Source organism: Sceloporus undulatus, chromosome 5, assembly GCF_019175285.1.
Source record: "Sceloporus undulatus isolate JIND9_A2432 ecotype Alabama chromosome 5, SceUnd_v1.1, whole genome shotgun sequence".
Taxonomy (NCBI): Eukaryota; Metazoa; Chordata; class Lepidosauria; order Squamata; family Phrynosomatidae; genus Sceloporus; species Sceloporus undulatus.
The window spans coordinates 33,346,245-33,368,978 of NC_056526.1; the positions used below are offsets into that span (position 1 = coordinate 33,346,245).

At 40.6% G+C, this 22,734-nt stretch overlaps 1 protein-coding gene across 1 annotated transcript; it reads left to right on the forward strand.

Annotated features, from left to right (window-relative positions):
* Positions 1 to 200: 200 nt before the first annotated feature.
* Positions 201 to 21,087, forward strand: NCF4 (neutrophil cytosolic factor 4). Its single transcript, XM_042466578.1, has 11 exons — positions 201 to 239; positions 1,547 to 1,612; positions 3,226 to 3,310; positions 5,082 to 5,235; positions 5,693 to 5,763; positions 8,831 to 8,958; positions 9,073 to 9,130; positions 12,646 to 12,744; positions 14,284 to 14,414; positions 15,846 to 15,911; positions 20,582 to 21,087. The coding sequence occupies exons 2-11, from the start codon at positions 1,581 to 1,583 to the stop codon at positions 20,808 to 20,810; spliced, it is 1,053 nt and encodes a 350-aa protein (XP_042322512.1). The 5' UTR covers positions 201 to 239; positions 1,547 to 1,580; the 3' UTR covers positions 20,811 to 21,087.
* Positions 21,088 to 22,734: the final 1,647 nt, after the last annotated feature.

Genomic DNA, 22,734 nt, shown 5'->3' on the forward strand with positions numbered 1-22,734 from the left:
ACACACACACAGAGTTGGTGTAAAAGAAATAGCAGCATTTCAGCAAGGACTGAAGAAACAGAACGTTGTTTAAGATGGCAGTTAGAACTGTAGCAGGAAATGACAAACTATGCTGTAATGTGACCACAATGTTGACAAAAGGCTCCTTGCTGATCACTTCCTTTGTTTTTTCTCTGACTATTCTTTATCCACAGAAGCAGTGCTGTTGCTCAGGATCTTAGGCACCTTAGGAGCTCTAGGTATCATAATTTCATTTCTGGAGGTGCCAGGCCCAGAAATTGCTCCTTCAGTAATTTCTAAATCATGCAGTTTGCAAAGCTTATTCGCAATTCAGGAATTATTCTATGCAAAATTCACAAGAAGAAATTTTTGCTGCGAACAAATGTTTTTTTCCGCCCAGAAAATGCAATTTCCAGACTTTTTTTCTTTACAGAACAACCACACATAAATTCTGCACAGAATAAATTCCAAAATTTAAATATCATCAGCCCAGAATTCTTTTGTATATATTTTTCAAATATGTTGAAGTATTCTTTCCATCTCTTAACAATTTCTGTTTCCAGAAAGCACAGCTGGATAGACCCCTGGCATTGTGAGTGCTCCTCATTGCCTGTCATGCTACACGGGCTATGAACAGTCTCTGGTTAGTGTTGCCTTATCAGCACTATCAGCTTGGTTAGAAAATGGATGGTGGATAGTGTTGCCTTATCAGCACTATCCCATGCCCTGAGGGCATGTCTACATGGGCCATTTTCAGCTATTTCTTCCCACGATCCCATCACCCTATCCAGATGACTCAAGGACAAAGGGCCAATTCAATGGTAAACTGTCCATACAGAGGAAGGGCAATCCCACAGCAAATCTGGGACATCCCTGTTTTACAGCACACATGAGGAGATAATATGAAACAATAGGAGCAACATATTTTTTATTGACTTAAAAGACTTATTGCCCCTGGTCTTTGAATCAGTGCAGGCTAGGCTAAGGCAGAATAAAGTAACACAGTTTTTCATTGAATAATGTTCAATAAGTAATAATGGGGGTGGATGGCAATCACAAAGTAGTTAGGAAATTAGGGTTTTGCAATACAGTTGGCTCTCCATATCCATGGATTCTTTATCCATGGATTCAGCCATCCATGACTTGAAAATATTTTTAAGAAATATAAATTGCAAAAACAGCATTTACAGATTTTGATATCCATGAGAGTGGAGTGCTGGGACCAAAACCCAGCAGACATTAAGTGCCCATTGTATGTCCTTATTTTAAAAATGTTTTCAGATATGATGCCATGCAACCATGATCTCTGTTTTCAAAAGGCCTCTTCTTTCACTTGCACTTCCTCAATCAGACAGGGGAGGGGTAAAGCAAGAAAACGCATATTGTCAGAAAACAGGAAAGCATTCAGTAACGTAGAGATCACTGGTGTCTTGCAACCAATTCAGAGTGCATTGATCAAGGCAGAGAGGTGGCCTTGGAAATTGTTGTCAGTACTTCTGGTGAGGAGTGTAGAGAAAGGAAAGGACTATTCGTCTTTTTGGCCCAGATTTGAACTCTTGCACTGTAAAAGAACTGAAGGAATGCCTTTGCCCAGGCAGCTGCGAAGTGAGAGGTAAGTATTTCCAATATTTTCTCCTGGATACTTCTACACTTGGCCTCTAAACCGATTGAAGGACGTGATGCATATTTGACACCAGCTGGTCATTCCCACTTGCAGTTTAAATTGATTCCTCACTGCACTTTGGAATTCAAGTCCAAAAGGTCCCTTGTTCCCACTATGAAAGTGTTTTTTTTCTTACCCCAATGAAATCGTTTCTTTTTGTGGCACGGTTGTTGTTCTCACTAGTTGCCCCGCTTCAAAATACATGTCAATCATTAGTGACATAAGCAGCAGCCTGGACTTACAAGCCTGTGCAGGGAGGGGGCTGAAATGGAGGACATGTCCTGGGGAAGGAGGACCCATGGGCTCTATCCAAGCATGGGAGGGGGAGGGAGACCTCCAGGGGTCCCCCCGGACCCCTGCCATCCTTGGATTGCCTGAGCCAAGCATGGCAGGGGGCTTTTTTAAAAAAACAATTCACCAAAAATTCAATTGATTGTGTTAGCAAAAGCAATCAATTGAATATGAGTTCAATTTATTTCATTTTTAAAAAAATGTACAATGGCAGCCCTGGGGGGGGGGAGGGGAATGGTAGATCTGTCAAAGACTGAGGAGGGATGGTAAACACCCCTCTGCCATTTGTCCCTCTCCTTCAGAATGAATCGATTCTGATTTGTCTTCCTACTTATGGAACTTGCTTCAGAATCGATTCTTCTGAAAATAACCTCTTTCAAAGTGCTCTCTGGAAACACTGTTTTGTTTTGTTTTGCCTTCATCATGACAGGATTCGATCAGATTGTGACAGGAACTGGTTTCAAATGGGAACAAGGGTCATTTCCAAGGAACGGCAATTCACTGTATTTCATAGTGGGAACAAGCCCTAAAATAGATGATTTGTTTATTGAGTTGATTTTTCAAAATCGTTTTTACTCTTCTTCCCATCCGGAATGGTCCTACTGTCTGGGGAGATGGGGGACCACAGTGTTGCTTCCAGAACTGGGGCAACTGTAGCAGATTTATAGAGCAAGAGAGTGACAGAGTGTCTTCCTATACCACAGATCCTTCTGAGAGCATGCAAATTGTCCTTTCTCACCACTGGGCTCTGTGGGAGCATGCAAACTGTCCTTCTGTATGCAAGCTGTTCACAGAGCCCTGGGAGGGCACACTGAGATGCATCTCATGGGTTTTTGTGGAGATAAAGGGAAAAGGAGTGGAAATAACAGAAAATAGGAAGGAGGCAACTTTTATTGATTGTTTTGCTGCAAGCAGTTAGAAGCAGACAAATCTGGCAGCCATAGGAAAGGCTCTGGTTTTGGTGTTTCTATTTGAGAGAAAACAAGAACCATGGTGCTCACAACAGTGGAAATTTTGGTGGTGGCAGTAACATGATGGGAAATGCTTAGGGGCTAGAGAAACAGATATGAAGGCCCACTAATGGCCTATGTGCCATACAAACACTCCTGTATTTTTTTTTAAAAGTGTGTTTGTTGTTTTTTGTATTATCTTTCTTTCAGCATTTTGTCAATCATGTTACATATCTAAAAATCTCCCTTATGGTGGCATCAGATCACCATCACGGTTAACAGTCATTGTGTTGAGTAATACTCTCTTCCTTTGCCTTGCAGCGACTTTGACCAGCTTCCAGATGATGTACCTGTTTCTGCTAATATTGCAGACATTGAAGAGAAGAGAGGCTTTTCCAGTTACTATGTAAGATAAGACATTTTAACATGGATATGTTATAGAAGGGTAGGGGAGTTAATTTATAGGACATATTTGTTTTATGGGCAAACAGCATTTATCCATTATTGCACAAGAGGAACATTTCCCATGAGTAAGTACTTATTTCGCAGCAGTAGGCATCACACTACACTCTGAATGTGTGATGATTGATTCTTGAAATTAAACAGCATGCTACATTAAAGACATAGCAGCAGGCTAACAATAGTCTCTTGTTTTAATCCAGACTAAACACATGTAGCTGAATCAGGGACAGTATGCACAGGTCAAATAGGTGTAAAACTTCCTCTATCTGTTTTTTATTTTAATTTTCTTTTTTGCCTGGGCTCAAAAAAAGTGGGGGGGGGGGAATGGAAAGAAAGGGAAAAAATATCTTAATTGAAAGCCATGAATGGTTCTTTTCATCCTTTTACCCCTTTGAACTTCCTCCTCAGTTTACAAATAAATACTAGATGGAGTGGGGTTTAAACTTCTACTACCCATGCTAGTTCTGATCTGAAATGGAGCCATATATGTTTATTGTAGAGTAAAAAGCACTATCTGAGGGGCTTGGCAGACCACCGCTAAGAGGCACTGCTAAGCCACCCCTGGAAGCCCTGGGTTGGGGATGTGGCAACCACGGTTTCTTTGGTTGAACTTATGTTAATTGAAAGATTTGTTTCTAAATGCCATTTCTTGCACTATAAAATAAAGTAATTAAACAGAAGCAACTGATACTGGATACTGGTATAATGATGAACATCCGCCAACAAACTGTGAAAGTTAAAATGTTTAAATTCAAACAAACAGTCCATGGTGTTCTGGTAAGAAGGTTGGAAAATATTAATAATAGCCAGAGTGTCTCTCTCTCTCTCTCTCTCTCTATATGTATATATATATATACAGTATATATATATATATATATATATATATATATATATATTTTATATATATAATTTTTTTAAAAGGATTTTTTTTTAAATTAATTTGATTTAAACCATGTTTTAAACCAACCTGGTTTAAACCAGCCAAACCTGGCTTTTGGTTTCTCATTCATGAGGATGCCCTATGTCAACGGTAACTTGAATGGAAAATAACAACAAGAACAGAGTGTTATAGTGCTGTGGAAAACATCACAAGCAGTTATGATGGGAAATATTTGAATTTTCAAATATTTTCTTCCCTGTGTTAAAATTATAAGAAATGTTTCCTAGTCTGGTTGCTGGTCCATCTCACCTACTGTTATCTCCTCAGATAATAATTCTTCAAGAAGAAAATGTAGTGTCCTCCATAGAGGGTGGGCTACAACTCTCATAATCTCTGACAAATAACCATGTTGTCTGAGGCTTATGAGATTTGTAGTGAATGTAGTGAAAACCATCTGGAGGGTACCAACGTGACTGTTCTTTCCCCAATATACCAAACAGAGGCTTTTCCTACCAATATTGCCTGACATACAGTGGTGCCTCGGGTTACGAAATTAATTCGTTCCGCGGCCGCTTTCGTAACCCGAAAAGCCTTCGTAAGCCGAATTGCCATAGGCGCTAATGGGGAAAAGCCGCGATTCCGTGCGAAAAAGCCGAAAAAAGCACCAAAAGTTTTTTCGTAACCCGAAAAAACATTCGTAACCCGGAACAATGATTCCCTATGGGATTTTTTCGTATCCCGAAAATTTCGTAACCTGGGTATTTCGTATCCCGAGGTACCACTGTATATATTTTTTAAAAGCCAGGCACTCAAATTGTGCCATTTTCTTTTTCAGGTATTTGTGATTGAGGTGAAAACAAAAGGTGGAGGCAGATACATGATCTTCCGCCGTTATCGCCAATTCTATGACTTACATGCTAAACTAGAGGAAAGATATGGTGTTGAAAATAAAAACAGCCGCTTTACCTGCATGCTCCCTGTTCTGCCAGGTAACTCTGACTTCATGGTCTCATGATAAATTTTCCACCCAGGTAACACATCAGGTAATGTGTCATTCTATGTGGCTGAATAATAGAAGAATTATAGCTTCAAGAGAGAACAGGACTGAAGCACTGAGTAACTGAAAATTGTAAGTTCATTCTTTAAGAGCGGAAACTGATCTTCTATTCCAGTACTGGGCAACCTCTAGGCTTCCTTATGTTGTTGGACTCTACCTCCCATGCTTCCTCATCACTGGCTATACAAGTTAAGGCGGATTTGAGTTGCAGTTCCTCAACATCTAGAAGGTTGAAGTTTGCCTACCTCTCAGATGCCTCTTGCAATAAAGTCACTGCATTGCTGAAAACAAATTGCCTTTAGCCATGAAAACATGCTATATCTTTTTGTTCTACTTCCTTTCCATGACAACACCTCTTTGATTCCCTTGTTTTACTTTGGTCTTTCCAGGAAAAGTTTATATTGGTGCAAAGAGAGAGATTGCAGACAGTCGAATCCCTATACTCAACATGTACATGAAGGTAAAGATTAATTCTGAAACAGTTTTGTTGTATCAAGCAGGTGATACACTACTGCAGAGGACCATTATTATGAAATAATTGTGTACCATTTTCTTCACACAAGTGCAAGCTAAGGACTTTTAAAAACCTGCTTTTGCATACATCAGCCCATATCCAATAGAATGTGTATGAAAAACATACATTGAATCTATATAGTGGACATTTGATTTTGTATCTGATTTCTATTCCATGCTAACATTCACCTATGGCACAAGAAGACAGGAGAGGTTCAAAGGTAAAAGAGGGCATGTCTTTACCATATGGTATTTCACTGGTATGCTAGTTTCACTGTTTCATACATGCCAGTCTTATTGTCTGCTTTTTATCAGTTTCAAGATCATCAAATGCATAGCATGGTAAATTGTCTGAGAACTGTATCTGGAAACCCCCCAGCTTATTAGTTTTATGGTTTCCTTAAGCAGAGAAAATGACTGTAGTGTACCTCTACTGTTTTTTTATTGCTCTTATGATGTTGTCTGACACAGTCTGTTTACTCTTATGCTAATACTTGAGAGAAGTCTGCTTGCTAAAACTGCTCTGACTCCATAAAACAGCCTTTTAATTTTCCACACTATCCTAAACTTAGGATGCAGTTTGACACCATTTTATGTGCTGTCGTTCCATCCTATGGAATCCCGGTATTTGTAGTTTTAGCCTTCTCTGCCAAAGAGTGCTAGTGCCTCACAAAACTACACATCCTAGGATTCTGTAGGATGGAGCTATGGAAGCGAAAGTGGCATCAAACTGTATTATTTCTACAGAGTACATGCACCTCGAGAGTGGTCATTTACATGTGCGGGAGACAAGGAGGAAATACATTTCTACAAAAGAGGATTTATATACAACTTGCATGCACTGATTTACACATATAGATCCAAGTAAAGTGGGCCCTTGATATCCATTAGGGTTTTGTTCCAGGACCCCCTGTGGATACCAAAATCCATGGATACTCAAGTCCCTTTAAATACAAGTAAAATGTTGTCCCTTCTACAGAATGGTGAAATCAAGGTTTGCTTTTTGCCTGGGGTGTGTGTGTGAAAATATTTTCAAAGTGTGAATGCTGGAATCTGTAGATGCAGAATCCATGGATATGGTGGGCTGCTTGTATAGGAAGAGTTTCTGTATATTAAATAGAAATATGTTTGATTTTATACTGAGGAAAGTAATGGCCAGGTGAACGTCACTCCTGCAGTCTTCTGTCCAGGTACTAACTGTTGGTGAGCAAACTCAAAGCTCCTAGAGGCACTCCATAATGCTAGGAAAGGTGAAGGGAAGTAGAAAGAGAGGAAGACTGCATGCTAGATGGACAGACTCAATCAGGGAGATCACAGGCCTGAAATTACAAGACCAAAGCGGAACAATAGAACACAGGGGAGCTTGGAGAAATCTCATCCACAGGTCATCATGAATCAGGGATAACTTGAGAGCAGTTAACAACAGGTGGCACTCCCTTTCAACTGGTTGTAGACTAGACAGCCTTTCCAGTGGATTATTCACTCCTGAAAAATAGGTCACAGGCTCCCCACCTCATATATTTGGAGCATTCCTGTGAACCAACATTTGCACAAGATTCATCTGACATTACTAGATTTTATAATTTGAAGTCAGTTGTTCCAGTGTCAACCTGATGACTTTAGGCTCGACACAATATACATTCTGGCTATATACCTGCAGAAACATGTTCATTCCCAAACATTTATATTTTTAGTTTGACCCTCTCACCAAGAGGGTAACGAGAGGTCACAAAAGATGCGTTATGTAGTGGCCTTCTACATGCACAGTGAATCACCCCTATAAGGCTCAAATCTAGTATGATGCCTATAGTTTCCCAGCTTTGACCTAATAAATGAGAGAATACCTGACAGTAGCAATAGCGATAGCAAGTACATGTCTATACCACTTATCAGTGCACTTAAGCACTCCCTAAGTTGTTTTCAAGGTGCAAGCCCCCAACAATCTGGGTACTCATTTTAGCAACCTCAGAAGGATGCAAGCCTGAGTCAAGCTTGAGCCCTTTCACTGGTATTGAACTCGCAACCTTATGGTTTGTGAGTGAGTGGCTGCGGTACAGGCATTTAACCACTGTGCCATCAGTAGAGATGTTCATAAGACCTTACTCCCAACACACACAATTAGTGATCATGTGAAGAGGTCAACTAGGAGAACCTCCCCTTCCACCTCACTCCTAATGCTAATGCATCTATAGTAGGGATGCAAAGAATATTTGGGAAAAAACCCTACAAAACAACAACACATGTTTTTAAGTGGTGAGAAATCTTGATGAAACTGTTGAGAATCTTCACAGTTTGGAACTTATTCTGCACAAAATTTGCATGTACTGTAGGTGAGTTGCATAGGAAACAGAATTTTCTGTATATGAAACTTATTTCTATGCAGAAAATAATGTATCCATTAGGGCTCTGTTTCAGACCCCTCTACAAACAGATAGCAAAATTCACAGGACCTGAAGTCCCATTGTTTACAATGGCACATGCTGCCATTGGGAACAACAAGGCAGGGCCATTTGCGGATGCTCCAATCTGTATATGGCAAGCACATTGAAGAGGAGAGCCAACTGTATTTCAACATAGGAATATTATTTTCTGCACAGCAAATAATGCTTCCTGTAGAAAACAACTGCATGTGAATTTTGTGCAGAATAAGTCCTGAATTAGGAATAGGCTTTGAAAACAGTGTGGTTTTTGAAGACTTTCTCACAACTGGAAGAAAATTGGTAAAATTACTTATTGCTTCCTCCAAGAAGAGATTAAGTGAAGAATGACATTCCTAATCTATTGGCTGTCAGCCTTTTTCTGGAAGTTTATCTTATAATGTAAATTAAAATGTACAGCTCTGTTGACCTTCATGCTGGTCATGTGCCATTGGTTGGGGATCATAGCCAATGTGTAGGGTCCCACTTCCTTCCTCAACAGTCAGGGATGCCTATAAAGCCCCAGAGTAAAAGGTCAGGAAGGGAAAGTTCTCCTGTTTATACCTTGCTCATTTTTTTTTTTTTGGTTAAACACAGAAGCTGCTTAGCCTGCCTTCTTGGGTGTTGCTAGATGAAGATGTCCGATTGTTTTTCTATCAGTCAGACTTTGACTGTGAGCAGACACCACAGGGGCTGCGAAGGCTTCGCCCACGCACTCGTCGAGTGTGAGTATGCTTAGAAAACTTTCAACTGTAGCCTACCTGCCTATGATTAAAATATCTTCTTGGCCTGTTCTCAGTAGAGGTGATGAAGTATACTCTCTCTCCTTTTTTTGACAGCAAGAGTATTTCCCCTCAAGAACCCAGCTTTGACCGAATGGCAGCCCCACGTGCTGAGGTGAGCACTTCATTGAGCATATTGCATGCTGCAAAAATGGTAAAACTTCATAAATTTTGTTCTTATGGACAAGAATGAATAATTTTATCAGTTTTTCAATGACAAAAAACTATTTGCAGTTTGGGACCTATTGTATGCAAACAAAAAAGCCATCAAATCACACCCTCACTCACAGTTATTGTCTGTACAGAAAATAACATTTGTGCACCGAAATCACATTTCCTGCACAGAAAACAGCATTTATGCAAGAGTACCCTCTGTTTCTCAAATCAGTGTTTTAGCTGCAAATGAAAAACTGGCTAGACTTGTCTTTATTGTGTTTTGTGAACTACATCTCAAAAGAGCCCGGCCAGTTTGAATCAGACACACTATTGAGCAAAAGAGTTTCTCTTTGGGTTATATGTTAGGGAACAAAACATGAGATAAAACTATTCAGGCATCCTGATTTGGTGTCAGCTTGCCAGATGTTTTGGGGGCTCTGTTGCTGTATATCAGTACACTCATCCCTCCATATTTGCGGCTTTGATATTTGCGGCTTTGATTATTCACGGGTTTGATTAATATAATAAATAATAATAAATTGTTTATTTATTAACCGCTTTTCCCAAGATCAAAGCGGTATACAAGTGTCAGTAAAGACAGTCAGTAAAAACAGTACCACAATTCACATATTAAAAATACACATTAAAACGAATTAAATCCAAAAGCATAGTTAAAAACATACAGTAATAATGTTAAAATCATGAATATCAATACGTCAGAGTCAATAGGGGAAAGATACTCTTAGAAGGAATTGGGAGGGTAGGCTTGTAGGAAGAGGTGGGTTTTTAATGCCTTTTTAAAGGCTTCTACTGTTCCACTAAGGCGGATCCCTTCAGGTAAGGCATTCCACAGAGAAGGCGCTACTGCCGTAAAGGCCCTTTGTTGAGTAGTCGCCAGTCTCACATTAGGGTGACTGAGTAACAGTTTTCCTGTAGTCCTGAGAGTGCGGGGAGGATTATGCAGGGAGAGGCGTTCCCTCAAGTAACCCGGGCCCAAGCCATTTAGGGCTTTAAAGGTGATAACCAACACTTTGTACTGGGACCGGAAACGAATTGGCAGCCAGTGTAAAGATTTTAAAACAGGTGTTATATGGTCGGACCTCGCTGTCCCCGTGATTAACCTGGCTGCTGCATTTTGAATCAATTGAAGTTTCCAAACCTGATACAAGGTAGCCCCATGTAGAGCGCATTGCAGAAATCCAAACGAGAGGTTACCAGTGTATGTACTACCTTTTCTAGGTCCCCTCGGTCCAGACAGGGACGTAGTTGGCATATCAGCCGAAGCTGATACCAAGCACTCCTGATCTCTACTTGAGATGATAAATGTAGGGATGGATCCAGGAGTACTCCCAAACTACGCACTTTGTCCTTTAGGGGAAGTTTAATCCCGTCAAGGACAGGATGGCAAATTTCCCTGCCCGGGCTAGGGGAACCTATCATGAGTACCTCTGTTTTCTCTGGATTCATTCTGAGTTTGTTTTTCCTCATCTAGCCCATTACTGTCCCCAGGCAGGCATCGAGAAGAGAGATGCCATCCTTAGTCACTGTTTCAGTCAGAGACATGGAGAGATAGATTTGGGTGTCATCAGCATACTGATAACACCGTGCTCCATGGCTCCGGATGATCTCTCCCAGCGGCTTCATGTAAATGTTAAATAGCATGGGGGACAGAATGGCACCCTGAGGGACGCCCGATGTAAGCTCTCTTTTACGAGAGCAGTTGTCCCCCAGCCTCACCATCTGGAACCTTCCTGAGAGATAGGACCGGAACCACTGGAGCACAGTGCCCCCGATACCCAATTCTCTCAGGTGTTCCAGAAGGATACCATGGTTGATGGTATCGAAGGCTACTGAGATGTCCAAGAGCACCAACAAAGTTATATCTCCTCTGTCGGTTGCCAGACGGAGGTCATCGACTAAGGCAACCATGGCAGTCTCAACTCCGTAGCCCGCTCTGAAGCCAGTTTGAAATGGGTCAAGATAATCGGTTTCATCCAAGACTGCCTGGAGCTGAAAAGTGACTGCCCTCTCAATCACCTTGCCCAAGAATGGCAATAGGGAGACCGGTCTATAATTACTCATAGATAGGGGATCAAGGGAAAGTTTCTTCAATAAAGGCCTTACAACTGCCTGTTTCAAAGATGTTGGAACAGTACCTTCCCGAAGAGATGTGTTTATTATCCGATAAAGAACAGATGTTATAACAACTCCTCCCTGCACGGTCAACCAGGAAGAACAAGGGTCAAGAGGTCAAGTCGTCTTTTTCATGCATCCAAGGAGCTTGTCTACGTCCTTGGTACTCACAAACTCGAATTGATCCAGAATAACCTTGTTACCAGAGGCACTGGATGCCTCTACTAAAGGTTCTGCTTAAAAACTGGAGTCAAGATCAGCCCTTATCTGAGAGACTTTGTCAGCAAAGAAGTTGTTAAAAGAGTCACAGCAGGCAATAGTTGGTTCAAGCAAAGGGTTCTGGGTGGCCGGGGTTTGAGTTAGTTCCCTGACCACCCTGAACAGCTCTGCTGGACGAGACTCCGCTGACGCAATCTGTGCAGCACATAATGAATTTCTAGCTGCACTGACTGCCACTCCATAGGAATGCAATATGTTCTCATGGAGTGTTCTGTCAGATAAGTTCTGATGTTTCCGCCAGTAGTGCTCTAGTCGTTGTGCAGCCCGCTTCATCTGGCGAAGGTCTTCTGTTCTCTCTAGGAATATCTAGGTCCTCTAGTGCAACACTATGGTCAACTAAAAGTTGCACTGAAATACCGCAGATTCCTAGAGAGAATACTCTACTAGGCATTTGTATCTCCTCCAGTGCAGTTCCATGGTCAGTGTCTGTTGGACGTTGACCACAGAGTTGCACTGGAGGACCTAGAGATTCCTAGAGAGGTGTCCTCCCAGGTAAAACTATGGTGTTTTTGTTATTTGCAGTTTTTCCATATTCATGAGGGTCTTGTGCCCCTAACCCTAGCAAATATGGAGGGACAAGTGTGTATCCAAATTTGTCATCCTATTCTTTGCAGTGAAACAAATATCAGCCACAAACTGGCATTATAGATGTTAAGTATACGGTGTGATCAAATTCGGAGATAGATGATTCAAGTTAACAAACATTTTCATAACTACTTTTAAAGAATGGGACCTAGGGTATGTAATTTTTATCTTCTGGAAGCCTTTCACTATTGAGTTATTGAGTTATGGAGCCCTGGTGGCGCAGTGGTTAAATGCCTGTACTGCAGCCATTTACTCAAAACCACAAGGTTGCGAGTTCAAGACCAGCAAAAGGGCCCAAGCTCGACTCAGGCTTGCATCCTTCTGAGGTTGCTAAAATGAGTACCCAGACTGTTGGGGGCAAATTAGCTTACTTGCTAATTAGCTTACTTGCTGTTCACCGCTATGATCTTTGGAATAGCGGTATATAAATAAAACAAATTATTATTATTAATAATTATTATTAATTATGTCTCACAGGCACTGTTTGATTTTACTGGATCCTCTAAACTGGAACTGAGCTTCAAGAAGGGAGACCTGATCTATTTACTTAGTAGAATCAACAAGGACTGGTTTGAGGTAAATATGAACACTTTATCTCAGTGCAGTTACAGGTTCACGTTGCAATATTTGCCTGGCTTGTATATTGCCCAATTTTAATTGTATGTTGTATTAACATCATTGTCAGTATAGATCAAAAGAATGAACACAAAATTTTGAATGCCAGTCTGTCATGCTCAGATAACAAACAGGCGCTTTACAGAACGCCCAAAAAGGGCGCTCTGCTAGTGCCCGTGTTTGCTGTTCCCCGGAGCAGCAAAAAGAACCCGCAAAAAGCGAGTTCTTTTTGTGGCATGGTTATGATGCCACAAGGCACCAATGGCACACTTGCGGCGTCATTTCCACCCTGTGACATGCGGAAGCTAAGCGTCCGCTACGTCAAAATGGCGGCGTCCATGTAGAATGGGCACCGCTATTTTGTATGTGCTCTGCACGTACTAGGGTTAGGGGCATCCAGAAAGGATGCCCCTTCCTAACCCTAGTACGTGCCGAGCACATACTTTTGGGCGGTGTGTAACCCGCCTTAGACTGGACGTATTCTTTAAGAGCATCTCCTGTATAGATCAAACTGGTGGTCAAATATATAATTAGAGGCTCTTTTAGTTGTGCCATATTTACTGTAGATATACCAGACACTTGTGATATGTGTCTGTGTGCTTTTTCTAACCAACGTGAACACCAAGGTTGTTTCTGTACTTAGCTCGTCAGATGATAATGTTTCCAGATTTCTTTATTCCAGGGTGATCTGTATTCTCTTCTTATGCTTTCTTAGACGTGTCCTGATGATTTTATTTGCAATAAAAAGTGGCTGCAACATTAGCTTGCCCAGTGTGGAAGGCTAAAACATAATTGAAACTTTTAAGAGCATTTGTGCCTTGATTTAAAAACTTCCTGCTCTTCAGTTCTGTTTCTTGTTTAGTGTCATTGTAGGATTACTGAATAATTGTTCTGTATTTAGTCAGTTTATTCCTACAGAGCAGAGTGGGTCATTACTGGTTTACCTTCTTTTATAGGAAACTAGTTATACATTTCATACATGCACCCAAACATAATTATTTTTTAACTGCTGCAAGAGAAACATAGGTGTTCAGCTACAGCAAACAATAAAAGTAGTTGGGGACTGTGAGTTTCTGATGGAAAAGGGCAAAAAGGAGATGAATTAAATAGCCATGCCATCATGCCATTCCTCCAATGCAAATTACCCTTTTCAAACACTGTTTTGTGTTAGTGATGTGTTGTTTTTTAAATCTCACTTAAAACACATTGGAATTGCCATGTATCATCCCCCCATCCTATCCTAGGGTTTCTGGTGAATATTATGTGGCAGTAGCCCTTGTCTTAGATATTTTGTTTGCTGTCCTGTTCTTCTGTGACTCATTTCCCAACCCACTAGTCCTTTAGTTTTCACAAATTACTCTTTTCCACTGTATCTATTAGTAGAAATCCTACAATGCCTCGTCAGAGAATGAAACTATGCCACCTTGATCTCATATAACAAAAGAGGTGTTGTTCACTCGTTCCTTCTTCAAGAGGTATGCTCTGTTCATCTTGTCCCAGGGAACTGTCCATGATGCCACCGGCATTTTCCCATGTGCTTTTGTGACTGTCATTAAAGACCTCCCACAAGAAGAAGACTCTATCAATTGGTTGCGCTGTTATTACCATGATGACAATGTCAGCACCATCAGGTAAAGCAAAGTGTTATGCATCACTTGTATTCACACACACACACACACACACACACACACACACACCGGCTTCCAGAACCATGAGAGTCCTTCTCACAGGGACTGAAATGGGTATGGATTATTAGTTTAGAGTCACCAGAGTACAGGTTGGTTTGCAGAGTGCAAGGAGCACAGCTCCTACCTTGAAGAGATTACAATGTAAATTTTGCCACAAGGAGAAGAATAGAATAGGGTGATGAAAGCAAGCACGACTAAGTAAAGATTATGGACAGCCCAGAGCTCAGGAAAGTTCCAGCACCCCCTAAATACCACGACCAGTGGCCATAGTGCCTGGTGGATTCTGGGAGATGTAGGTTCAAAAAGTAAAATGTCAAGCTCTGGAACAGCCTGTCAGTGGGAAATGTTACAGGCAATATGTGATTTAAAAATACTCCAGGAGATATAGTTCAAAAAGAAGCAGAAGCAGAAAAAGAATGAGACATTTAACCCTTTCCCAATAAGCACTGCGTCTCTGTTCCAAATAATCCTTTCCAGTCTTCTCTTTTACAACAATTCAGTATTTAAATCGCTTAGAAGGAAAAACTGCTTGGGAGGCAATAGTAGGGAAGAGTCTAGCAGCATAGAACAGTCCATGCTTTTTAATCTATACTGCTGGGACCATTTGTCTGTTTCACAGTTAGACACTTATCAAAACTCTCAGGATTGAATTCAGATATTGTGTCCTCCCAATAAACATGGATTTTCTATTTTACACCAGGAATGGGCAATTTCCTAGTGTTTGAGGCCATACTGAACCTCCCCTCCCACCAGGGACAGCACTGCCAGATAATGGCAATTGCCATTGCAGTTGCCTCCAACCAGAGCACAACTGCCTCTCCCACACCATGTTGTTGTTGTTGTTGTTGTTGTTGTTGTTGTTGTGTACCTTCAAGTCATTTCTGACTTATGGCAACCCTAAAGCAAAGTTATAATGAAGTTTTCTTGGCATGTTTCTTTTGGGGGTGAGGGTCCCATTGCCATCCTCTGAGTGTGTGACTTACTCAAGGTCACCCAGTGGGTTTACATGGCTGAGCTGGGATTCAAACTGTGGCCTTCAGAGTCATAGTCCAGTGCTGAAATCACTACACCATGTTGGCTCTCCATCTCCCCTGCACTATAGAGCTCTGCAAATTGGCAGAGCAGAGTGGCTCCTTCCTTTCCAGAAGTGGGAAGAATGGTTGGTTGGGCTTTGTTTTTATCATATTTTGGTGGCATATTGCAGGTTGTGGCACCAACTAATGAACTTTGTGTTGCTCAGCCCTGATTTAAATTTTGATTCTAGGTAAAATGGTTGGTACCCTAGAAGAAAAAGTGAAATGCAAGCTGTCTCTCAGTGTTCAAATGTCTTTCATAATGCTTCTTCAAAGTTGACCTTGTTTTTTCTTCTTTTAGAGACATATCAGTGGAAGAGGACCTGAGCAGCACCCCATTATTCCAAGATCTAATGGAATTAGTAAGGTAAAAGTTTAAGCAGACAACCTCACAGTCAAAATTGTACAGGAAGTATTGGCATTCACATGCCCCTTGGAAGATTCCAATGGCCTGAGCAATCGCTTCTGAGCAATTGTTTCTGAAATGTTGAGCTCCGCTAATGATGAAACAGGTTGTATGAGCCTGGATCCTGTTTTAGACATGTTCAGCTGGGCTGGTAGAAACAGACATCTCAGCTATCACCCCATGATAACCCTTTCAGACCCCTGAAAAGATCATCTTCTCAGGAGACCTTGCTGGATGGGGTGAACTGTTGTGAGGATAGTGTGGGGAAGATCCTAAGATTCAGGCTTAGGGATCTTTTGCAATCAGAGTCATTCAGCTAATTAAATGCATTGTACTTTAAACAGAAATTATTTCTTTTTTCATCTAACTAGAGGAATATCCTGTTCTCTGAATGATGTTATCTTATGGAATTTATAACAAAGAACTGGTATCTTTATTGTATCATTGGAGCAGGATCTCTAGTGCTTACAATGTTATTAGCTTGTATAGTTCTTCTTACCTAATACATACCTCCTGTCCTGATTTGTGCTCTGCTTCCTTTTTTTGTGTGTGCCAAATTTAGCAGCTCATTAAACAGATAAATTGGTAGATTTGTTCATTAGCACTAGCTTTAGTGTAAGATCTTTTGCTCTGCTCATTGTCTTGTCCTTTTTCTTTTACCCTTAGCAGGCAGTTTAAGACTGTGACACATGTAAGTGTGTGTGTGTTGTTAATCTGACTGTGGATGTGTATGCAGCCACTCACTGAACTTCACCAAAGCAAACTTGCGTGCATCTTTTAATCTTTTGATTTTAATTTTCAGACATTTTCTCCAAATCATCCCACCTTTTCTTCTCTTTAAATTATGCACTCTGAAGAAAATTTAGCAATGAATTCATATATTTGCCTGTGTGGACATCTATATGTTGCTTTCTTTAAGTAACAGCCTGTGCCCACTTGCATTATCTGAGACCTGGTGTCACAACATGAAAAGGTTACTAGACCTGGACTGAGAAAGCTTAGGTTTGAATCTTTGGTCTTGCCTGAACTGAGCAGGATACTTCAGGGGCAGCCCAAAGTATACTAGCCCCAAGGCTGCCCTTCTCCCCATTACCTGGCCCTTCATTTCTGTAGCACAGTGGCTGGCTACATGGGTGTTCCACTGGGTCACTCAATGAGTCTGTCGCTGTGGCATGTCACTCACTTCTGAGGTGAGGCTGTGACACCCAGTGAAGGTTACAAGCTAGGTGCCTCATTCTAACCTCAGGAGCAAGTGACCCACAGTGGCAGCAGATGTGCCAGGAGGCCCAGCAGGGTGCCCTTGAAGAAAGCTGCTGTGCCACAGAAGATCTGGAGCAACAGATAAGTTTTTAAAATGTGTTTTAACTTTGTTTTTCCCTGGACTGAATGTACCAGAACCAAGGTTTGGGCCATGCATTGTCCAAACAGGACTACACCAGAACAGGGTGGGGGAGGCGGGAGATCTGTTGGGAAATGTAGTTCTTTAGCCTTTTCTGTAAGACAGCTCTGTTGCCACAACAAACCACATATCCCAGGATCCCATAGCAGTGAACCATGGTAGTTAAAGCAGTGTCAAACTGCATTATTTCTGCAATGCAGATGCAGTCATTGGGATAAAATGAAGGGGGGGACATGTACATCACCTGATCTTTGGTTGGCCAGATATAGTGTAATAAATAATTAAACCTACACATAGCTCAGAAACTCGAAGGAAAAAAGTTGAGTAACATTTCTCACACATGCGCAACAAGAAAAAATATCAGGAGAAGAAAGAGATTACTCTTTAGGGATGAGTTGATACAGATGAAGCATGAGAGTTCTACTAAACATGCCATTTTAATGCAGTTATAATTCATATGAGCAGCCATGTGTATGAAAGCTTAACTGCCTGGCCTACTAATTTATGAGAAACCCTCATGCAGAGAGCATTGGTTATTGTTCCATGCCTTCTGGTCCATTTTGCCAGTACAGGGAGGCTTTGCATTGTTGGAATTGTAGAGGAGTGGTTGTTTCAGTGAACAATGCAGTTCAAACAGAGAGCTTAGATAGGAAACTCCTCAGTTCTCAGCCAAGCTATGATCCATGGAGACTGCCTGGCCACACTACATGCAAGTAAATAGACTGACAGGGCTAGCTATGGGCAGACTATGGGTGCCCAGTTCCTGTTTAACATACAAGGATGCCCTTTTCTGAAGTCTTGTGAATAATGTGAGGAAGGGTTGAAATGAATATTCAGAAATATCTGAAATAATAATAAAAAACAGTTTGCTGAGTGTTGGTAAATCCTGATGAGATGAATACTTGACAGATGAGAATCTTCACAGTTTAGGACTTGCTCTAATTGAATATCACATGTGGGTTTTTTGTGAAGAAAATGGCATTTTCTTCACATAAAACACATTTCCTACAGAGCAAACATTTTTTTTCCTGCACAGAAAATGTAGGGATTTTTGCAGAAAACATAATCTTTTGTGCAAAATACTTGTGTGTGCTTATTGCATAAAATAAATCCCAAACTGTGAGTAGTCTTCAAAAATTGCTCTCTGAGGAGACTCTAGGTTCCAGGTCTGGGTAAGACTAAACTTCTGACATCTCTCCAGGTCACAGCATGAAGTATTCTGTTTTCCTCTCTTGCTTTGCTTTTGTTGGAATCTGTCCAAGCTAGAAGCTGGAAATTTTAGTTCTCTTTATGTTCACCATGCATGGTGAACTATCCAAAGCAATAATACTGGAAAGGTATTGGCATGGGCCTGTTCATTCATGCTGAGTGCATGAAGCATTATAAAAGGCTTCTCATGTTTCAGCTGGGCCCTTGCCTGAGGACTAAGGTCCTCCTGGCTCCAGTGTGGTCCTCAGCTCTGGTTCTTGGTTCAGTGCTTTAGCTCTGACCCCCTGGCCTAATTCATGGGACCCAGACCACCTCTGACCGTTCTGCAGTCTTATACTCTCGTACCAGAACATGGAAAAGTTACTTTTCAGACTACATGTCCCAGAATTCCTAGGTAGCCGGACTCAGCTGACTAGACCATGCTGGAAGTTGTGGTCCAAAAAGTAATTTTGTCAAGCTCTGGTCATACCTCTGTGACTTGAGACGTCCACTCCAGATCCTAACTTCGTTCTCCCTTTTCTTCTCCTTTCTGGGACATATCTTTTAATTACAGGTTGAATCTCCTTTATCTGAAATGCTTGAGACTAGAGGTGTTTTGAATTTATTGATTGATCGGATTTGAAATACTTGTATTTGCATATATATACATAATGAGATATCTTGGAGACATAGGACTTTATTGCACTGTATAAAAAATGAATTATCACTGCCAAATTCAGTTCAAATTCGGGATACATCCAGATTTTATCTCATGTGTTTTTGCTGCTGCTGCTGCCAGACAAGTGCATCCCGGGTAACATCTGGCTAGAATCTGAGTTCAGCCAGCCTATTTGCAAAGCTGGGAAGCTCCTGGCTTTGAAAGGAGGCTGCCTGAACTCAGATTCTAGCCAAATGTTACTCGGGATGCAGCCACCCAGCGGTACTGGCAGCAAAAACACATCTGATAAAATCCAGATGTATCCCAAATTTGAATTGAATTTGGCAGTGGTAATTCATTTTTTTTTAAACTGGGTGATAATCTTTATAGTCTAGCACTCAAAGCACTTTACCATGCTGACTTTCCTTATATAAATAGCCTAATGGTAATTTTATACAATATTTTAGATAATTTTGTACATGAAACAAAGTTAGTGTACATCAGAAAGCAATGGTTACTACCTCAGCCACCCACGAAAAAACTTTTGGTTTTTGGAATATGTCAGATTTCAGAATTCTGGATAAGGGAGACTTAAACTGTATGTGTTTTTAAAGAACTACCTTTTAACATTTCCTATTAATTTGCATTGTTGTTTAATTTTTAAAAAAGTTTGTATTAATATTTTTTTAGCTGTATTTTGTTTTAACTTGTTGTAAGCCTCTTTGAATCCTGTACTGGAAGAAAAGCAGGACATCCATTGAACAATTAAACAAACAAAGCTGTCTGTTTTCAAATGATCTTGTCATCCAGAAATGGATGCTTTCCATTCGGGAAGATTTCCTGGCTTGAAGGGGGCCTAGCCCAATTCCAGATATTTCATGGAACTTGACATATGGATAGGCTATTTTATGTATTAGCAAGGCTGTCCCAAGATATTTTGCTGCCTGGGGCATAGTTTCTCCATACAATGCAAGCTGGTGAGGTGGTTAGGATGTTGGACTGAAAGCTGAATTATCTAGATCTGAGTTCCCTCACTCAGCCATGAAACCCACTAGAGCTGCATCTTCACTGCACAAATAATCCAGTTTGACACCACTTTAATGCCATGGTTCAGTGCTATGGAATTCTGGGAACTGTAGTTTTGTGAGATATTTATCCTCCTCTGCTCTGGTGCCATAACAAACTACAGTTCACAGTGGTGTCCAATTGGATTATTTCTGCAGTGTGGATGCAGCCTAAGTTGTCAGACCCTCACTTCACACAGTTGTTATGAGGGCTAAAAAAAGGAGAAGGAAAGCCATGTGTGCCACTTTGAGGAAAGGTGGAATATCAATGTAATCCATAACTATAATAAGTCGTAAATAAATTGTCTCTCTATTTTTCCAGGCGTGAATTTGGGCGCAATGATATTGCCCTGAATTACCGGGATGCTGAGGGGGATCTGATTCGTCTGCTCTCTGATGAGGATGTTGGTCTCATGGTGATGCAGGGCAGGAGCTGGCCTCTTGAGAAGCACATCTTCCCCTGGAGGCTACACATTACCCAGGAGGATGACTACAGTGTCTACAATCACACACGGTCTGCCATCTCAACACAAAGAGTGGCAGAACTGTGATAATTTCTCCCCATTCTGCTATAGCAGAAAGGAATAATAACAGAACAATTAGGGACAATGCAGAATTGATGCACCATGAAGGAACATTCATTATTTTTCCCTTAAAGAATAAGTCATTATGTAGACAGTGCAATTTATATGCTTTGGAGTCCTGCAAACATAAGATGGTGGCTACTAATATGAGTTCTGTATTCTGTTCAAAAATATTTTATATAAAAATGTAAAAGATTATATAGAAAAAATATAAAGCTACATGGAAAGCCAGTGTGGTGTAGCCGTTTGGATATTGAATTAGGACCAGGATTTGAATTCCACTTTGGCCATGGAAACCCACTGGGTGACTTTGGGAAAGTCACATTCTCCCAGCCTCTGAGGAAGGCAAAGGCAAACCCTACTCTGAACTAATCTTGCAAAACAAAAACAAAAACCCCTTCTGTGATAGGTTCATCTTAGGGTCTGTATAAGTTGGAAATGACTTGAAGGCATGTAACAACAGCAGTTCTGTGCATGTATGTGTATTGGTTTATATTTTCCTATATAATTTCTAATATATGAAAAAATGGATCACATGAATGAAAATGTGTGGCTAGGGTTCCTTGCAAACATACAGCCAACTATTCCAGGGCAGACTGTACCCTTCCATTTAGTTTTTAGGAAAGCATTTGTATACTAAATTCTTGATTTTGGTATCCATTCTTTTATTTTAATTGTTCATTGTTATTATTTCAATATATCATATTATTACATTATGTAATATTCCAGCAATGAGATATTACAAGACCATCCCAAATTGGTCAAGCCCATTGAATTTCTGACAATCTAATTTTAGTATTAACAATGATCTTTCTAAACCTGCTATTTAATTTCATCAAGGACCTTTTTTATTGTTCTGTAGACCTTTAAGTGCACCTCTTTATTTTGTGTTTTATATCTTACAAATTCAGAAAGAGGATTAAAAAAGAGTTTTTAAATCTGTGTTCATTCATAATATTGTGACCAGGGCCACTGGGAACTGGTGTATCTCATTTTGGTTTCTATGGGGCCAATTATAATTGAATATGGCAAACGCAATTGCAATTTAAGTCTCAGTATGTATGTGTATGTGTGTGTGTATCTCAGCAATACATTTTATATATTTAATTGGACATATATATTTATATATACACTGTCCCAAAAGTTCCATGCATCAAATGAGCTGCTGGTGCAAGACTTGATTATAGGAATCTTCTGCCTGTGCTGTGGATTAGTATTTCAACACTTAGATGCAATCCCAAAACCCTAAAGAAGAATAATGATGATGATAATGATAATAAAAATAACAACATCAAAATAGTTGCTAATGTAATATAGAAATTACACTACAAAAAAATCCATCCTTCTGTTCTCTCCTAAATTGCTGTTGCTGTGTGCCTTCAAATTTGTTTCTGATTTATGGCAACTTAAATTGTAGATGAAAACACTACTGCTTTTTTCAAGGTGAGAAGAACCTACTCCTTATCCCTTGTTACTGCAGATCCTCTTAATCTCTCCCTCTATTTCTGAATTTAACCAGCAAGTACAGCCCTTTCCTTAGGGTTTTCCCATCTGCTGGCCCAAACCAGTAATCTATAGGGCTTACATTGTCACTGAGTCCAGGTAAGAAGTATGATTGGGGCCCCTCCCTAATTTTAGCACCAAACATTATAATCACCTTCTGAGACGTTGAGATATTAACACTTATTTTTAGTGTATTGTTTGTTCACTCTCCAGGCAGATGCCTGGGACCCAGAGATTTTGTCCCCTATTCCTCCCTCCAGCCTTAACTGTTATAAATGGTGCTTCTGTTACATGTTTGCAGACAAAAGCTGTACCTGCACTGCAGAAATAATTCCACAGCTGAATTCTTTCAAATTCTGAGGATTTTAAATTTATGAGAATATTTAAC

Bases quoted from the DNA above. Each gene is read 5' to 3' on its own strand.
- NCF4 (XM_042466578.1), top strand. From the start codon at position 1,581: ATGCCTTTGCCCAGGCAGCTGCGAAGTGAGAG. The intron at 5,236-5,692 runs GTAACTCTGACT...TGGTCTTTCCAG, and splicing joins CATGCTCCCTGTTCTGCCAG to GAAAAGTTTATATTGGTGCA. The intron at 14,415-15,845 runs GTAAAGCAAAGT...TTCTTCTTTTAG, and splicing joins GACAATGTCAGCACCATCAG to AGACATATCAGTGGAAGAGG.